Source organism: Populus trichocarpa, chromosome 11, assembly GCF_000002775.5.
Source record: "Populus trichocarpa isolate Nisqually-1 chromosome 11, P.trichocarpa_v4.1, whole genome shotgun sequence".
NCBI classification, from domain to species: Eukaryota; Viridiplantae; Streptophyta; class Magnoliopsida; order Malpighiales; family Salicaceae; genus Populus; species Populus trichocarpa.
In genome coordinates, this window is record NC_037295.2 from 4,893,164 (window position 1) to 4,912,585 (window position 19,422).

General features: G+C 30.4%; 1 protein-coding gene and 1 long non-coding RNA gene across 2 annotated transcripts; both read right to left on the reverse strand.

Moving 5' to 3' along the window:
• Positions 1–2,461: 2,461 nt before the first annotated feature.
• On the reverse strand, positions 2,462–4,916 carry LOC127903968 (uncharacterized). The gene is made up of 2 exons (XR_008056768.1): positions 4,759–4,916; positions 2,462–3,212 (listed from the first exon to the last, which is right to left on the reverse strand). It is a non-coding gene; the product is annotated as an uncharacterized LOC127903968 (long non-coding RNA).
• Positions 4,917–12,850: 7,934 nt separating this feature from the next.
• LOC18103078 (MLO-like protein 12) lies at positions 12,851–16,783 on the reverse strand. Its single transcript, XM_006377362.3, has 14 exons — positions 16,478–16,783; positions 16,293–16,350; positions 16,047–16,204; positions 15,840–15,956; positions 15,563–15,623; positions 14,942–15,030; positions 14,770–14,844; positions 14,567–14,655; positions 14,419–14,468; positions 14,270–14,310; positions 13,993–14,166; positions 13,757–13,792; positions 13,527–13,655; positions 12,851–13,379 (listed from the first exon to the last, which is right to left on the reverse strand). The coding sequence occupies exons 1-14, from the start codon at positions 16,598–16,600 to the stop codon at positions 13,029–13,031; spliced, it is 1,551 nt and encodes a 516-aa protein (XP_006377424.2). The 5' UTR covers positions 16,601–16,783; the 3' UTR covers positions 12,851–13,028.
• Positions 16,784–19,422: the final 2,639 nt, after the last annotated feature.

Here is a 19,422-nt window from a genome sequence, read left to right on the forward strand (position 1 = left end):
TAGAGTTTGCAAGCCATGAAAAATAGAACTCCAATGTCACAATTATTGGAGATAGTCGCTAATACGAAACAATAACGATTTTTGGAAGAACTAGCTCAACAATTACAAAACTTATTAAAATTCAAGGGAATAAGCTAGTAAAATCAATATAAGGCTTCAAGAAAATTTTATATATATAGATTTTATAATCATAGTGATCCATGATCAAATCTTAATGAAAGTTTTATATTTGAATATCAAAACGATGATTAATGCTCATGGTATAAATTGATGCAGGAATGATTTGTTTTCCTTAAATAGTTGTATTGTTAAGATTTTCTAAGAATTTATTTATTTATTTATTTAGAAAAATAATTTATTATGAAATTAGTAATAATTTTAGGTTTTTATTTTTATTCAATTTTATTATTTATTTATTTATTATTATTAGAGTTTTCTAGTTTTTCTATTTTAAGTATTTTAATAATCTTTTGACAAGAAAACTTTGATGAAGAAAATTAAATATTTTGGATATTTCTTCAAAGTTATAAGGTTTTTTTTCTTTAATGATTTTAATTTATAACAAAGCTCGTTACCATTTATTATATACTATTTTGAAGGTTTTGACATTTAGATGAGGGTTTCTCATCTGTTTAAATATCAATTGATATAGCAAGCAAAGATGATTTTGAAAATATATAAATTGATATTAATATAAATAAAAATTGATAAGGTAAATTAATACAAATTAAAAGAATAAGAATGTAAAATAACTTTTAATCGTTTCTAAATATGCTTGGGAGCCCAACAATGTGTGAAGTAAGATTTTTAAAATATAGATATTCTAATAAAATACTAAATCGAAAACTATTTTTGTTAAGGATTTAAAGCAAATATAATATGTTAATATTTGTTTTAAATAGTTTAAATAGGGGAAAATGTTCTACTTATAATTTATGTGATATACTTCACTCGAGGGGAAAATGTGGAGCTCGTTGTTTAAATATTTGTCTGCTCATAGAGAGACCTGACGTCACTTTACAAGAAAAACTAAGTTGATGGAGAGAGAAAAATAAAACAGGGGAAATAAGTGAATCACGGAATTACGAGGAAAATTACAAGTCTGGGTTTACTTTGACTTTTGAGGGCCGTTAGTCGGTCAACTTTACGTTACAGGTAGCAAATATCAGGCCAATTAATCTCTATAAAAAAAAGAAAAAGAAAAAGAAATTCATGCCTACTGTAGCCGGGTTTTCTATCAAGATTTGTTCAAAGGAGATCCATACAACCCACGGCAGACAGCAAAGAACACTCTAAAGTTGCCTGCCACTACCGTGTAATACCCACGTGTCAGTGTGTGGCCCTACTAATCAAGTTATAATGCTATGCCTGCCAATTGCCATGCAATTTGATTATAGCTTGTTTAGGTGCTTAATTGACAGAAATAATTAATCTGGACAATCGGAGCATGACCCACACCAATAAGATTATCTCTTTTATTAATAATATCGATGGTAAGTTAATTAATTAGATTTTGAGTTTGTTTTTTAATAGTTATAAGTTTGAGTTTTAGACCATTTTAGGTTTACGTTAATTTTAGAGCCTGTGTGATTAGTTAAAGTACATACAAACTGGTCCGAACACTCATATTAATAATAACAATAATAATAATAAATTATCTCCTTTGTTTTAATGGACTAGCAAAAAGATGCCAATATAGTTCTTTGATGTAGCAGAAGGATGTCCAAGTCCATTCCTCTGACTTTAGTGGCTTTGGATGCGGAATCAAATGTTTTAGTTTATTTTTGCATTTTAAAAGTGTTATTAAAAATTTTAAATTTTTAAATTTTTTTTTGTTTTAAATTAGTTTTTTTGTATTTTTATATTATTTTGATGTACTAATATAAAAAATAAATTTCAAAAAATTAAAAAAAATCAATATATTTTCAAATAAAAAATACTTTAAAAAACAACCGCTGTCACAATACATAACGATTTAGACCAATGTTTACGGTGAGTTTTTAACGAATAACAAATTTCATGAACATTGAGCAAAGATAACATATAAGTAATTAAAAAATATATTTTCACGTTGGAATAACACTTTTAAAATTCTTTAAATATTTTTTATTTTAAATTATTTTATTATAATTTTGAATTATTTTAATGTATTGATATCAAAAATAATTTTTTTAAAAATATTTTTTTAATATATTTTTAAATAAAAAACTATTTTAACTAAAACCACTAGCACTATAAAATCGAGATGGACAAATAAATAAAATTGATTTGGCGTGAGATGGACTAATTCGTTATAAATGACCTCATCAGTGAAGACATCAATGATTTCCGGGGTCCATCAGAGATCCCCATTTGCTGTGCAAGTCAGAAAAACAAACATCCTTGTGCTCAACGTGAATTCTAAGAAATTAATGAGTTGGTCTCCTTTCTGTCCGCAATTTTTGACTCTCAGACAACTTCATACCTTGCAGATGATAAAATTGGAAGATAAATTCCATTCTTACAAAAGCATCCAACCTCAAAAATTTGGTCCACAAACTGGGGCTCTTTCCAGGTAAAACAACAGTGTTCAAGGGCAAAAGTCCCTGCAAGTCTTCTCTGGAGCTAGAATTTCTGTCGTATAAGATGGATTCTAGAAGCCACAGGGGGGATTTAAAGTTCCCATTTGGTTTGGACATTTATTCCATCAAGATTTTCCTAAAACATGCAGCAGGAAGCCTGTGCATCTGAAATCATTTATTAATCCTATTGAAAACTTAACGGGGAATTAAGAAAAAATGGGTGCAAGGAAATTTGGTGCCCCACATGCACTTGTCTTGCCATTTGTATTCATCCTGTTGTATCAATCGTTCCTCAATATTCTAGTCATTCATAACGTGAATACTGAAACAAGTGCATAGACCAAAAGCTTTAACTTCACTGCTAACTATTTTCTATTGATTGGGTTTGCCAAACCCATCTCTTGAAGGTTCAGCAGAAGGCCACCGGCATTCTAGAACACCTTGTTCTTCGCATTTGATATAACCAGAGCAATCTCTCTAGCAGCATCATTTTTTCTTGGTGCAAGGAATGAGAAATCACTTCAGCAGTCTTGGCCTCACCCTGGAGATAAGTGTTTCATGGATTATCCAAGTCAGGACTTTCTCAATGTATTTTGGACCAAGAGCTCGATCTGCCACAGAACAAGTAAAGAACCAAAGCTCTATCTTGACCTGTTGTGAAGATGCATTCAAGGAGTTAGTAGGCAAGAAAGCTGCTCCCTCCTAATGAAAATCGAGATGAATTATTGATAGACAAGGGGATCATTCAAAACAGGAGCGGTAGCCAATTTAAAGGAAATGTAATATAATAACCAGCCTGCAACACTTGCAGCATTTGGAGATGGTAATTCCAGATAGAGTTCTGGATATTTTCACTAATTATTCCAATGAATAACATCAAACAATGGAAATACATGCCACAAAGACAACCTGAACAAATAGTTTCAATCTTCAAGTGAAGAATGTATTAAATTGCTATGATGCACAAAAATATTTGTAGAATCTGCAAGCCTTAATGATTTCCATGGAATGAACACACCTCATTGAATTTGTTGGATAATAAGAGTCACAACAATATTAGTAAAATCGCAGAAAAATCTATGTGATTTCCATGAATTGAATGCATTTCATAAACTATTAGACGAAATAGCAAATATTCTCAGAATTTCAAGGTCACAAATATAATTGTTAAAAGTACTCAAAATTATTTTTCAATTTTCAATTTAATATGATGATGTTCCAATATCCTATACTTTATTCAAGGGGAATAAGCCAATCCTAGCAAGTAATAAAGTGGCTCTACTCCCTTACAAGGTATTTACTTCCTAAGCGATATATAACAACTATAGTTAAGAAATGGAACGAAAGTACATATACAACATATGCAAATCATATTGGAAAAGTACGTATGCAAATCTATAAGAGACAGTGAAGTAAGCAAAACATAACCAAGTAGCGGATCTATTCAATGCGATTTCTAAATCCAAGGAACGAAAGAACAACATCAAGTTACAGGCTCCACTGCGTAATACGGTGCCATGACATAAAAAAGCAAAAACAATGACAGAAATAGAACTACAATTCATTAAGGAAAAAAAAAAAATATCACAACCTTATAGTCAGTGGCAAGCAATTGGACTAGCAGAACTAATAGAAATTAGAAGACAATTCAACATCACAATAGAACTGTTTGATGTTAATCGCTTCTTTCACAACCAAAACCAACCGAGATTGAATACGAAAGAAAGGGTCAGGCAAGCCCAACCCAAAATTACATAATGATCAAGCATGAAGTGATGATACTCTTATAAATTCAACAGTACTAGAAATCTCAACAAAAGCAGAAGGGATTTCCAAGGTTTCTTGAGCAATGCAAAAGAAAATGGTACTTAACAGATAATAAATTGTCAATCAAGAAGCAAACAAATTACTTTGCCAAACAAACGCAAAAAAATGAACCATACATGGCTTACTCCATCCTATCTAAAAAATCATATCAAACCAATTTTTAGTTTCACTCTATAAATGCTTAAATAAGGAAAAATCTACACCAAAATTTCCATTATTTTAGAGGATGAACGATTTTGTACATTATCAAAAGTGAAGTTAAGTTCAACATCATATGACAACCATACTTGGAAGTTGGAACCTAGTGAGATTAATTACTTAATTTCAACAAAAAATTGAGATAATTAGTTAATGGTCAGAATGATTGTACCTTTTGTAGGTTCGATCGATCTACCTCTGCCTCTTGTTCTTGCTTCAAAGCCGAAGATGAAGAGAGAAAAGCGGTGGAGGGGTTTTAGGTGGGATTTATGGCTTTGTTTTTCTTCTTCAAGACAAGCTTGCGTTATTAAGTATTAACTGTCCCTCATTTTTTTTTCTTCTAAATATCGGTTTTTGCCCTCATAGGAGTTAGGTGCGTGGACTAGCCCAATTTAGATCCATTGAATTGAGCCCAATCAAGCCCAATCAAGTAAAAACAAATATTATACTTCTATATAAGTTTTTTTTTTAGATTTTTTTTATATTTATATTTGTTTTACCACAATGGAGGGAATATGAGGAAACCTAAAAACTCACATGGATTACATCATCGATGTTTGTCTAGACTCGTTAATTCAACCTTCTCTTTTCACAAAATCAAATCATGCCCAAATGCACACCTTGTGGAAAAAAGAATGTATGCACACATTCTCCAGTCAAATAAAATTTTTATTGATAATAAAAATCTAAAACATGAATTTTTTTTAGGGTTAATTACACTAAGTATCTTGTAGTTTATTTTTTTTTCACTTTACATCTATTCTTTTGAAAAATACACTATACATCCTCAGTCAAACAAAAATCTTAAATTAAACAAAATATCTAAATTACTTTGTTTATAATATATCAAAAAATTAAACAAACAACATATCCAACATCCTCTCTCCCCAAGTCATGATTTCTTTTTAGACAACATTCTCTCTCTTTTATCTCGATGATCGAACCCAATTCAAAATCAATATCAATTTTTTTTCTAATCAATTTCTCCCTTCTTGCAATGTACGTTATTGATTCATACATGATTTGTCTCATCTCACGTTGTTGGAATCTTTTCCTTTTCTCGTCAAAAACTAAACAAAATAGAGGTATTATAATTTTTTTTTTAATTGAGATATCAAAATATGTTGCTGGTGTTTTTAGATGTTAAATATTGTTAATTCATTACAATATAGGTTATTTTTATTCGATTTAACTAAAATTTCTCAAATGCTTTACTATTGAAAAGTTAATCCCAAAGTTAGAAAAAACCTAAAAATTTTAATTTTGGTTGTTCAACCAATAATATTTAGACTCTCATACATAGTTTAGTCATTATTTAACCTAATTAGTCATATTTCTTTAGAAACCATAAAAAAACCCAAATTGAAACTTATAGGTTACCGTTCACAAATCTATAATTTTAAAATATTTGCTTATAACATGTTTAATTTGTCAATTGAAGCCTTTTACTAACTTTTTTTTAACCATTGTTTAATAGAATTAGGCATGTTTTCTTGGAAACCCTAGAAAAAAAAAACCAAAATTGAAGTTTACAGACTATTTACATAACCACAATTTCAAGTTCTTTTCTTATAACATGTTTAATTTATGTTTAACCCATGTATTAGCTTTGTATAACTAATTAGGCATGTTTTCTTAAAACCCAAAAAATCCTCAAAATTGAAGCTTACAAGTTATTGTTCAAAGAACCTTAATTTCAATTTATTAGCTTAAAATATGTTTAATTAATGTTTAACACATATATAAACATTGTTTAATTAGATATATTTACACATCATGGTAGTTCTTCATATGTTAAAAGAAATTGCACCTATAATCATATATCTTCATTAGACATAATATTTATATGCAAAAAAGTCTTTGACAAAGACTTAAATGGCTTTCAGATAAAAGATAAAAGAGGGAATATAATTTTTATGATCCCTTGACGTTACAGGTATTTAATATGCATGTAGGTTAAGATGAGATTCATCTATATATTGATATTGATCTTGTTATCGCTCTTCTAACATTAAGAATATCAAGGTTTTATTTAAACAAACTCAATTATTACAAGCCACATGAAACCAAATATTTTGCAGCATATGATGATAATGTTAATAGTAACAATAAAGTGGTACTACTTAGTAAGAAAGAATATCTTAATTTAGATGATGATGAGTTTAACATTGGTAGTTCTAGTGCTAATATGAGTGCTTTTAGTGTCAATGTTGAAAGTGAAATGGTTGATGTTGACACTTTAGTGTAAATAAAAAGGGTGTTAATGAATATGAGAAAGATGACAAAGGTGATGATGAGGAAGAAGATAATAATTATATTCATTGTGATAAGGATGGGCTTGATTTTGTTTTTTAAGAAGCTGAAGATGAGTAGATTGATAGCTCAAAATGTAATATTCGTTTTCATATTATTTTAGATAATGCCTCTGAATCTGAGAATGAATAGAAGATAAATAGTGATGATGATGATATCAAGATATGAAACAAAGCTAAAAACTTTTATCCAAGTTCTATGACTAAACTTTACTGATCATATTAGGTAAAAGGATTACTTAATTATTATTATAATATAAAAAAATTCAATCCATACTAAAAAAAAAACATAGAGAAGAGGTGCAATATATTTTGAGATAAGTAATAAAAAAATAAGTAGGTTTTTGCAGCAGAATCTAAGAATTCCAAACAAATGGTGGGATTCTTTTTGCAGCAGAATCTATATAAATGAAAGAATTTATATAGATGAATCCTCACCAAAATAGTTATAATTATATAAATGAAAGAATCTATATAAATGAATGAAGATAATAATTATATAGAATCTAACACTCTACATAAAGCTAAATCCTCACCAAAATAGACCAAAACAATAGTGACAAAGATGAAAGAATTAGGGAATAATGAAACAGGGAGTCTTATCCTTCTACCCAAGGGAAATAAGAATGTAGGATGAAAATAGGTGTTCTTTATCAAGCATAAAATATATGAGACCATTGAAAGATATAAAACGAGACTTATGGTAAAAAATTATATTTAGATGCATGGTATAGACTACCAAGAAACCTTTTTAGTATGGGTGAGCAAAAAAACTGAAAAAACCAATTAAACCGAGAAAACCAGAAAAAAATAACCGAAAAAATCGAACCATGAAAAAAAACCGATTAGAATTTTGAAAAAACCAACTGGTTCGGTTTTGGTTTTATAAGCCTGAAACCAAAAAAATCGAACCGAACCGAAAAAAACCGGAAAAAACAAGTCAAACCGAAAAAAACCGAGCAAAACCAGTTTGAACCGTTTTTTTCTAAAATAATCGAATCGAAACTGGTCAGTTTGAACCAATTTCGGTTTAGTGTTTTTTAGAAAAAAACCGATTTGGTTACTTTTTTTTATAAAAACCGAACCGAACCGAAAATAATCACCCCTACTTTTTAGTGGTAGCAAAGTTAAATACAGTCTAAGTGTTGATATTTCTAGCAACGAACCTAGATTGGTTGCTACATCAATTTGAAGTAAAAAAATGCATTTCTACATAGATATGTTAAGGAATAAGTATACATGGATATTCCATCTAGGTGCTACAAGCTCACTAGAGGGGGTATTATGTAAACTGCAAAGGCTTTGAATGAGTTAAAATAGTCACCTTGTGCATGGTTTGATCGATTTAGTTTAGCTATGAAGAAATATAGATGTAGACAATGTAATTCAGGTCATACTTTGTTCCTAAAACATAGATAGAAAAAGGTAACAATACTGATAATTTATGATGATGATATGATAATTACATACAATAATACATAAAAAAATATTAATACTTTAAGGAAACTTAGTAGCTGAATTTGAAATGAAGAATCTTAAGGGTTGAGAATGTTTTCTAGGCATAGAATTAGCCAAATCAATAAAAGGTATTTTCTTATCATAAAAGAAGTATGCGTTGGACTTACTCTTAAATACTAGCATGTTGGACTACAAACCAGTTGACACTCCAATAGTAAAAATTCATGATCTAAGAAAATACCTACATGAAATTCATGCTAATAAAGAGAGATATAAGCGACTAGTTGGGAAACTAATGTACTTGTCCCATACATAAACAAAAATAGCTTATATAGTTAAGCCTAATAAGTCAGTTTATGCATAACCCTAGTGAAGATTACATGACAAGTTGAGTATTGAAGATATCTATGCACTAACTTTAGAATGAATTGTCCTTTATCCAAATAGTATATTTAGAAAACTACACCTTGATTAAAACCTATAGACTTTATTATAGCCTCAAAATCATTATGTATTAAAAACCCCTATTTATCCCATATTGTATAAAATAGCCATATATATTAATGGGAAAAACACTACCATAAAATTGGAAAATGCCGATGAAATACTCCATTGGCATTTAAAGAAAATTATGTTGGTATTATTGATGGAATTACTGACGAAATACGGTTGTAAAAAAGTCGAGCGTTGGTGATTTTAGTTCATTGAAAATTACATTAGTTATTTTTAATACCGACAGAGTTCTTGATGGAATATTCCATAATCCAAAGTGTGCTTTAACCGCCCACTTTCCATCAAAAAATCTATTGGCATTGGAAATTACTGATGAAATTGCAGATCAAATAACCATAAAAAAATCTAGAAAACCTGTTAGTGATTCTATCGGCATTTAAAATTTATTTTTAAAAAAAACCTAAAGCAAGTCTATTTTTTTTTTTATAGTGCACCAATGTTTTTAAGACCAAAAAACATACAGTTAACAAAACCATAAGGAAGATAGAAGTTGTTGCAATGGATATGAGTCTGATAGTTGAAAGAATGAAAAATTTCAAGGCAAAAAACTCATTAGACTCCCAATTCTTCATCGAGAGAAATTTTTCGCATTCAAAGTAATTAATGACTATACTACACCATCATCAAAAACCAAAGATGAAAAGATATACCAGATCATATTATAACTCATCATTAGAGGTAAAATGCTATACAAATACTTTTAAGATATCAAAATTATGTAGTCTAACATCAATTAATGATAGTTTAATCATTTTGTGTCAAATGTCAGGTAATCGAGGTTGCTCTTATTAATTGCGTTATAGAAATATCAAAATCAGTAGAGGAGATAAGATTGTACAAAGAGGTATGAAAACCTTTTGTTTTATGTCATTTTCATGAATAAGCAATTAGTGTTGATTATATTTGCAACATAATGACTTCATATCATCATTGTTGATGAACAGTTCTTCAAACGTTTATCAAGTTTACTTACAAAGATATTTAAACATCATTATCGAGTTTGTTGATGAACAATCATTATAAAAGGATGGATCAGAACTATTTTATAAAACATCCAGCCCATTGATATTGATGACATAGAGGTGAAACAACTACTTTGAAAACTATATAATATTATAATTCTTTGACTCGTGTTTGGTTTTAATTCATAATCCAATAACTGATTTCAAGTTTGATCCATCAACGAACAAGTTAGCATTAGACGTCAGCTTTGACATAATCTTGTATGAGTTGTATAGAAACTCATATTGTTCTAAGTGTTTCAAATTGCAAAAACACACCTTTTAATTTCTCTTAGATATAAGAGAATTTTCAAGAGTGAAAAAACCCCCCATCTATTTCTTTCCATTCCAATAAGTATATTCACACACATCTATTTGGTTTACATAATTATTAATCAAAATCACGATTAAATACCAAAATAAAAAGTAAACAATATCCCAATTGTGAAAGCTGTAACATAGGATTTTCTTTCTTTCTTTCTTTCTTTCTTTCTTTGGTTGAATTAAAATAAACAAATTTAGTAGATAAAACAAGATTTCTTTTAGTGACATGTAAAGTTACAATATAGAAAATTGAACACATAAGAAATCGCGTGAAATAAAAGAAGAAGGATAGATTGAGACCTAAATAAAATGAAGAGAGAGAGAGAGAGAGAGAGAGAGAGAGAGAGCTAACCACTTCCTATTATTTCCTTTTTGTTTTCTTCTCAATAGCTCATCTATTCTCACCTTCCCAATTTTATTCCCAAATTGGAAAGCCAAAACCCCCAATTATCTATCAAAACCTTGAAAAAAAATGTTAGATAAAAAAAATCTATAAAAATTAAACTAAACAGAATAAAATAAACTTTAAAAAAGACAACGAAGATTAAACACATGTTACCTTTTCTTTCTCCCTTCCTTTTTCTGTTCAATCAAAGACACACTTCTCCATACAACACGTAGTGAGCCGATCCCATTTTACAAGTGATAGGGAGGAGGTTGTATTCCTCAACTTTTAGTTTATCGACATGTGTATTGGGTGACCTGATTTGTGAGGAGGGCCACCCTATCAGAATTTTTTAGAGAGAGAGGGTTGCTATAATTATAATTCAAAAAAAAGAAAGATGACATTGAAAGAGGAGAGGAGTGGCGGTTTTTAATTCATCTTAAAATTTTCTAATGGAGTTTTTGTTGGTAATTTCATTGGAATTTACTGACATGTCAAAATATCGATGAAATTATCAACAAAAATTTCTTTATTTTTTTTTAAATTTCATTATAATTTTCATTAAAAAATACCAATAAAATTTATCTCATTGATATTTTCATTGATAATTATCAACTGAACTTTTCCGCTACCATTTATGTCGGTATTTACTGATATAAAAAAAAATTGTTGGTGTTTCCATTATTGTTTGCTAATTTTCTAGTAGTAAAATAAACCTTTTAGCCTTTACATATTGTTAACACGTTCTTATATATATATAAAAAAAAACTATATGTTCTCTCATATAAATATTCATTATATCTCTATTCTCATTGTTCTTTCCCAATTCTCAATCGTGAGTTTCTCTTCCTCCTCCTTCATTTAATTCATTGATGTTTGAAATTATAACATAGTTTAATTACACTCTTTTAAGGATGTAATGTCTTATTTCTTACTTACATTTTATTTTGTTTTAATTCAGTCACTCCCATTATGTTTTTAGACTATTTTCTTTTTCTAATAAGTTTCATTTTTTTTTCTTTTGCTTTTGGAAATTATGGGTTTTTAAAATTCTAATTATTTAGATGCACAAAATTTTAATTATTTTTTTTTGCTTAGTATTTGATCTTAATTTAGTTGATACATTTTATAGTTTTTTTTTTTTTTTTTTGTATTATGATGAATTCATTCATTTAATTTTTTTAAACTCCTGGCATAATTAGCAACTTGAATATGCAAATGGTGATTAACCACTCTAATTGAAAATGACTGGCCTAATTCATAGATAGTTTAAAAGTAGTTTCTTTTACTTTTAGTCATAACAGCTATAGACCTTACTAGATGCTCATTTGGAAATGAGATAAATTACTTAGGAGAAGCTATCACCAGGAGTGAAATATTGTTTTTTTTTTTTTAATTTGTGATTTCTACATTAGACATGTAGATTTCTAGCTAGAAAAAAATTATCATGTAATTTTCTTGCTAGAAAAAAATAAAAATATGATTATAAAAGAGAGAACTTTGCTTGACCTGCGCTTGAACGACTACACATACATGGCAGAATACAAAATCGCAAAGTTTGTGCCCATGAAACATCCAAATGAGGTTGCTAGCTTGGTGCTAGCTTGAAGTGTGTTTGATACTGTGGATATTGTTGTAATTATGATTTGAAAAAAATTATTTTATGAAAAATAATTTTAGTTAAAATTGATTTGGTTTGGTTTGGAAAAATATATGTTTGGTTAAAACTGTGGTTGAAATTGAGGTTAAACAAAAAGTAATTTAATGTGTTTTGTTAAGAATACTTTTCAAATTGAGGTTATAAAATAAATAAAAAAGATATATATTAATATTGATGATTTTTAATTGAAATATTTTAGATTTAATTACTGTTATTACATCATGAAATAAACAATACTTTATATAGAGTATTTTTTTATTATTCCATTAAACTATCTGCAATTCTATCACGTATGAAATTCATCCGATAAGGATTACAGTTTCCATGATTTCTTGAGCGTGCAACAACATCATGTAAAATATTATTAGGAATAAAATTGGGATTGCGATTAAATTCTACAAATGTTATGTCATTATGCGATCTCCTTCTAATATAATTATATAGTGTCATTAAATAATGTTAAATATTAGTTTTTTTAAATAAAACACAATTAAAAATTAAAAAAAAATTATTTTACTGGGTTAGACATGGTTCAACCATAATCAATGAAGACGGGAGGGGAAACAAAAATTGAACTTGCTTTCGGTTACCTTATGTATTTTAAACATAAATAATAATAAGTCCCAAAACCAATAAATTGCATTAATTAATTAACCACACGGTTTATTTATGTCATTCATGTTCAAAAGAATGACAGAAGAAATGAAGGAACAATAACAAATAACAACTGTACAGTAAATCAGCCAACAGAATCTCTTGTCGCAAAGAGGGCACTATAGCTGCAAGTATTTATAAACCGCTTTGTTTTTCCATAGCTGGGGCTGCATTGCTCACGTTGAAGCCTTCAAATGAACCATTTTTTTTATGCTCCCGAGGCTGCTCATCGTTGTGTTTTGCTTCATCGATTACTTCAATGGTAACATGATCTCTGTCCAATGGAGGATTTGGGTCTATAGAATATGAAGCACTGAGGCTGAAAGAAGGAGAAGAGTCGAGGGAAAGTGAGGTGTCAACTGAAGCATCAAGGGAGGGGCGGGCCGAGTAGGAAATTTTCAGGTTCTTCCTAGCCTTTGCTCGCCATCTCTTCAGACCTTCAACCACATTCTCTGTGAAAACAGCTGTCCTCATTGATGAACCCATCTGTTGCAATTCTCATTTAGGTTTGAATTCTTGAAAACATAATCATATACAGTTTAAGTTAATTCTTTTTGGCTAATCTTGTTTTATGAAGGCAGGAACAATTTTATACGTATGATCTGTTGATCATAAATATATGTAGATGCATACCTGTGTGACCAAAGCATATAGAGGTAGGGTCACATAGCCACAGAGGAAGTGAACCAACAGTCCCGTGACAAGCGTTATGACAATGTCTTCTGTTCGTCGGTGGAAGCATGATCTAAATCCAAATTTGTACTGAAATTTTGAAGCAACGTTAGAATTGTAATTTCTTTTTAATTCAAATCAACTCATAGAATAAATTCCTTAAGAAAAACGTACTCCTAATAAAAGCTTACCCAAGTCCATGTGAAGAATGCCAATTGAAAGGAGTTCTGCAAAGCCCAGAATATAGTTTAGAATAAATTCATGCAGCCACATATAGAGTTTTTCTTTTCTTTATCTTTACTTGCATATCGCTGCTGTGCTGTTAATTGGTTAGCATTTTAAGAGCTAGGAATATGAATTGTATGAGGTGGAGAAGCAATTTGTATAATGAAAATGAGAAGATTTGTTTGAAGGATCAAAGAATGACCTGAAACAATATGAAATGTATAAGGTGGAGAAGCAATTTAGGCCTACCAAACCAGAAGAAATGGTCACTAGGCCTAACGAGTATAGTTCCTTCAACAACCAGAGATTTATCATGGCTATCTAAGCACATTAAAGTTATGATGGCTTGCAGCTTTGTCCCAACCAGCAACAACATCTGCAAAACACAGCATGAAGGGCTTCAACATACAGATTTCTCCTGCGCAATTACTTGAATCTTGTTCAAGTATATTGATTATTATTGGAGTCGATTTACTTACCACTAGTGGAATAAATGGAAGCCAATAATAACTGTAAAATTCTGTAAACATAGGATTTACATTGACAAAAATTAAAATCATGAACATTTGATGGGTATTTATATAAACAAAATTGGAATAAATTAAGTGATCAGCTTATTTGAACATACTGTGTGCGTTGAAGAATATGAAAGATATAGAAAACATCCAAATCCAGAAGCTGCAAAATCAGAGATTTTAGGCAAAGAATTAAGTTTACAGTTTTTGGGTTTAATGAGTTGTACTGATCGTTGAAGATTGAAGATTAGTTTTCATTACCTTATCCCCACTAACACGCCAAAATCTTTATCCAAGGCTCTTCTAATGTATTTTTGAAAATCAAAGCTGTTATCTTGATCAAAATGGGCCTGCAGAAAGAGCAGGAAAAGAAAAACACCAGTTAATCTCATCAGTTAACAATTGTTTATTATCCTAACGCTATAAATTTGTCTCTATTTCACGTGGTTGAGGTTGTCATATACCATGATAAATCCATGCCTCAGTGTTAGATAATCCACTTTGGAAACAGAACCATAAAATTGTCCGAGGAAACATGCCTGCAAAAGATTGGCAAAACAACAACATTACAGAAATAATCAGATAGAAATTTAAACATGGTCAATATTAATTTATTTATTAAAAAAAAAAACTAACCGGCCAGCGAAGAACTGAGTTTTCATTCCAATATCTCAGATGCCGCTTCCCAAATGATGTTTGATGACTGAGCTGGAACCTCCTGGGATCTGTATGTGATTAGTAACAGCAAAATAAGTACAAATCTTTATAACCCAGTAGCACATTATGTTACTTCTTTTTATATACTTTAAGGAATGATGAGTTTCTGTTGCTTTGATTTCATAGGTAGGTGTTCTTTTCTTGTGAAATTATGATCAAATCCATTGAATTTTTGCAACTTATGTAATCACAAAATTTAAATTTTATTCTTTGATCATGAAAATTTAAATGATATTGAACTACAAACACATTCTCAGATACGATATTTTCCAATGAAGTTCTTACACTTGTTGCGCAATATATTGTGTGTCCCTCAAGTCTTAGATGAGAACGTTGATAATATTCAATTCTCTCATAGCTATGAATGCTGTTTGCTTGTAGCTAAAAAGGTTTGAGCTTGAACCATCGAGAATGTACGTGTTCATTGAATGTTTAATCCATCAGCGGCCACAGCATTTATTTTATTGATGAGACAAAACTAACGTGGCCCAACAAAGAATTTTGTGACCAAACAAGATCGTGACCATCAATCGATCATACCTGTTGAAAATTGATAATCCAGTGTCCTTGTCTCTGCCTCCCAAGATTCCCATCTTCTCATCTAAAAAAAGCAAATTTTCAAACACATGTCAAACTTTTACATTTCACAATGACTAAAAAACTCAAGGTTTGTTACGGTATGAATCTTCCCGTACAATCCATTTCTTTTTGGAGGCTTTCTTGAATTGATTTTGTTCTTGAAAGTCAACAACTTAACAGTAGATCATGGAAAACATCAAAAATTTTAGTATGAGAAAGAAAGAAAATGAAAAATTACCTTGGCCATCCCTAGGCCGAATGTAAAAATGCTTGATACGCAATGGAAGGAAGCAAGCACAAATATCAAATACTGGAGTTGCTTCATACCTTCCCTGGACAACAAAGAAGCCTTTCCCTGTTCAAGAATCCAGTGAAAACAAATATCAGTGTTAAATAATGATCTTATATATAACATATGCAGGTATTCAGTGGACAAAGTTTATACCTGCTCTGCACATTTGGCTTCTTCTTCACTCCAATCACTTGAATCCACACCACCACAGGGAAGAAAGGTTTCGCCAGCACTCTTTGGGATACATATATTTGCAACTGGCTTTTCCAATACAGTCAGCAACAATGAGATGAAACCCAGTAGCATCAACTCTATACGAACAGAAAACATATAAAGTTTTAGTGATTAGCAGAACAAGATCTTCCTGTTATATATATTTTGATGTGTATTATACATCACCTGTTTTGATCTTGTACAGAGCTTGAATGAGGTACTTCCTCCTTTTCTTGTTGAAATACTGTGAGCCCAAAAACAAAGTGGAAAGTTAATGCCAGATGAATGGAGATCAATATTATTCTTAATTGCATGTCCAATATTTCCGAGTGCTGTAAATTTAAGTTGTGTGTATATATATTTATGTATACCTTAGCTAAAAGATGAAGCAATTGCTCAATAAAGATAGATATTAATATCAGAAAGAAGCAAACAGTAGCCACAGCCCATGTTGGTGTTTCTTCGAGTGATTTTGCTTCTCCTTCTCCAGCCATCTCCTATGACTATCTGTTTCTTTCTTTTTCTTTCCTGCGTGTGATGTTGGAGGATCCTCAATTGCCAAGCTTATGCTCGCAACGCAGAGAAACAAATTAATATTTGAGGATGATTTTGCCAAGGAACCTCTGTTTCTGTCGTAGCTAGCTAGCTCTATTTCAGCTGGAAATGAACAACAGAGGACTTCTGGGTCCTTGATATATACCAAAGTTGCATATCATGTTATTGATATTTGGTAGCGAGAAATAAAAAAAAAAACAAAAAAAAAAAACAAACCAACTTCAAGCGTCTTTGCTTGCTTTGGAAAATTTTAATTTTTTTTATAATTTTAAATTGTTTTGGTTTACTAATATTAAAAACAAATTTTAAAAAATAAAAAAATATATTATTTTAATATATTTTTAAATAAAAATAAGTTAAATATTACTTATACAATGATTTTAGATGTACCATGTGATGGTACGGAGTATTTTTTTTTAAAATGACGTGTATAATGAAATAAGGTAAAAGAAAGTCAGCTTATGAACTTATAATCAAATTATGATATGTGATATGTTCCCCAATTTTAGATTTCATTTTGAATTTATAATCACCTCGATCGGTTCTCAAATGTAAACGTATTATTGGCTTTTAATTTGTTTGAGACGACTTTTATCTCTGTTTTTTTTTAATCTTTTGTACGTCTTAATTCTTAAGAATAAGGGAGTATCATCCAAACAATTAAATCCCTCCTTAATTATGTCTTAAGGGGACTATTTATACTAAAATCGTTGCATTTATAAGGACAAAAAATATATTTTTTCAAGTCCTCTATATAAACTAAGTAAAAAAAAAAAACTTTATATATATATATATATATATATATATATATATATATATGTAATCTTATCATGAAATTATTTATAGATATTTTTTTATGTAAAAGACAGACGTGCCTCTAATTTACTGAATAACTCCTCTAAACACTAAACAAATAGTATAATTTTAATCATCTAATAGGTGGTTCAGTGATAAGAGTTTGTTCTCCCTGTGATCTCAGGTTTGAGCCCTGTGGTTTCTAATATGATGGTCATTGGAGGTTTACATGGTCGTTAATTTCAGGGCCCGTGTGATTAGTTGAGGTGCGTGCAAACTGGTCCGGATACCCACGTTAATAAAACAATTAGTGATGACTGGTCCAATTCTAAAATATTTTGGTTCAATATATATATATATATATATATATATATATATATATATATATATATATATATATATATATATATATATATTTGTGGTTATGAGGTTTAGGCTATATAACGGGTAACAACTATAAGACCGACTCCTATACTTAAATTGGAAATTAGAAAAGGAAAATTTTCTACGCATGGACCATACAAAGATTTCTACGCATGGACCGTGACGAATTTAATAACCTTTCATAATGGTTCCTACGCTGCGTGGGGTGGTGGGCGGTGCGCGTAATCAAAATCAAACAGAGGAATTCTTCGCATCTTTAGATTTATGACACCTTTTTTTCAATTTTCTCATGTTTCACACTTTGTATTATACTTGAACATTGCATGTCTTTGCATACTTTGTGTCCCTGTACTTTAGCTAGATTAAGATATGAAAGCTTGGACTTTCTCCTGGTGACTCTTGCAGCCTCCTCCAGGCATCAACCTTAATTATTGATTGATTTGATTGGTGGTATCATTATTTTTAAACCGGCTAGATGATCCATCTGGTCCAAGACTCGGGTAATGAGTATTGATCGGGTTATTTAGATTAATCTTAGTTTTTTTTATAAATCAAAACGATATCTTTTGGTGTTTATATATATATATATATATATATATATATATATATATATATATATTCAATGGGTTGTAACCGGGTTTTTGACTAGGTTTTGCCGAGTTAACTGAGTTTTTAACAACCCTTATTTTTTAATAAACTCGACTCAGTTTCAGCCCCAGGACAGCCGAGTCCTGGGTCGACCCGCCAGGCCGGACCAGGTTTTAAAACTATGGATGGTTATATGAAAAAGTAGTTGTGGATATTTTATTTTCAAGTATTTTTTATTTAAAAATATATTAAAATATTTTTTTGTTTTTAAATTTTAATTTTAATATATTATATTAAAAAAATAAAATTTTTAAAAAAATCTTTTTAAAACTCGCAGACACACCCCCTGAGTTGAGCAGCCAAACCACACGGTTTGTCGTGAACCAGCTAAACGTCTTCAACAATTGAATCATTGCTAGTCGTCACCATTAACCTTTCCTTTTTAATAAAGTACAAAAAACAAAAATTCTCTGCAATCTTCCCCTCCTTTCCTTTGATCAAACTGACGTGATGAATCGTGTCTCTTGATACATGCAAAATAATGCTAAGGTCATTCCAACCCCAAGTCGTGACACAGAAAAATAAAACATTAGCTATGATTGACCTCCATGGTTTCTATCTGCTGAATTATTTGGTCCCATGGTTGAATCAGTTCGACTATTGGAACCCAGAACAGAGAAGGCAACACCGTAAGGTTCTGCCACCCAAAATGAGCAACACCTCAAGGTTGGCCGTAGGCCTCATCTCCCACGCCCTCTTCGGACGTGCATGCTTGATGAAGCGGCTGGAGATGTTTGGCTAGGCCAGGTCGTTCATCAACAAGTACCACGAAGTTTTTTTTGGGAAACCATTACTATTCTATCAAGCAACTAGAGATCGGGAAGGTTCCTGTATTATTTTTTTTTTTCCTAGTAATCTGAAACCCTCTTCTCCAAGTTCAAGAAGGTATATATTTGGTGCAATTGAAAGTTACATAAAGATTCTCAAGGTACGT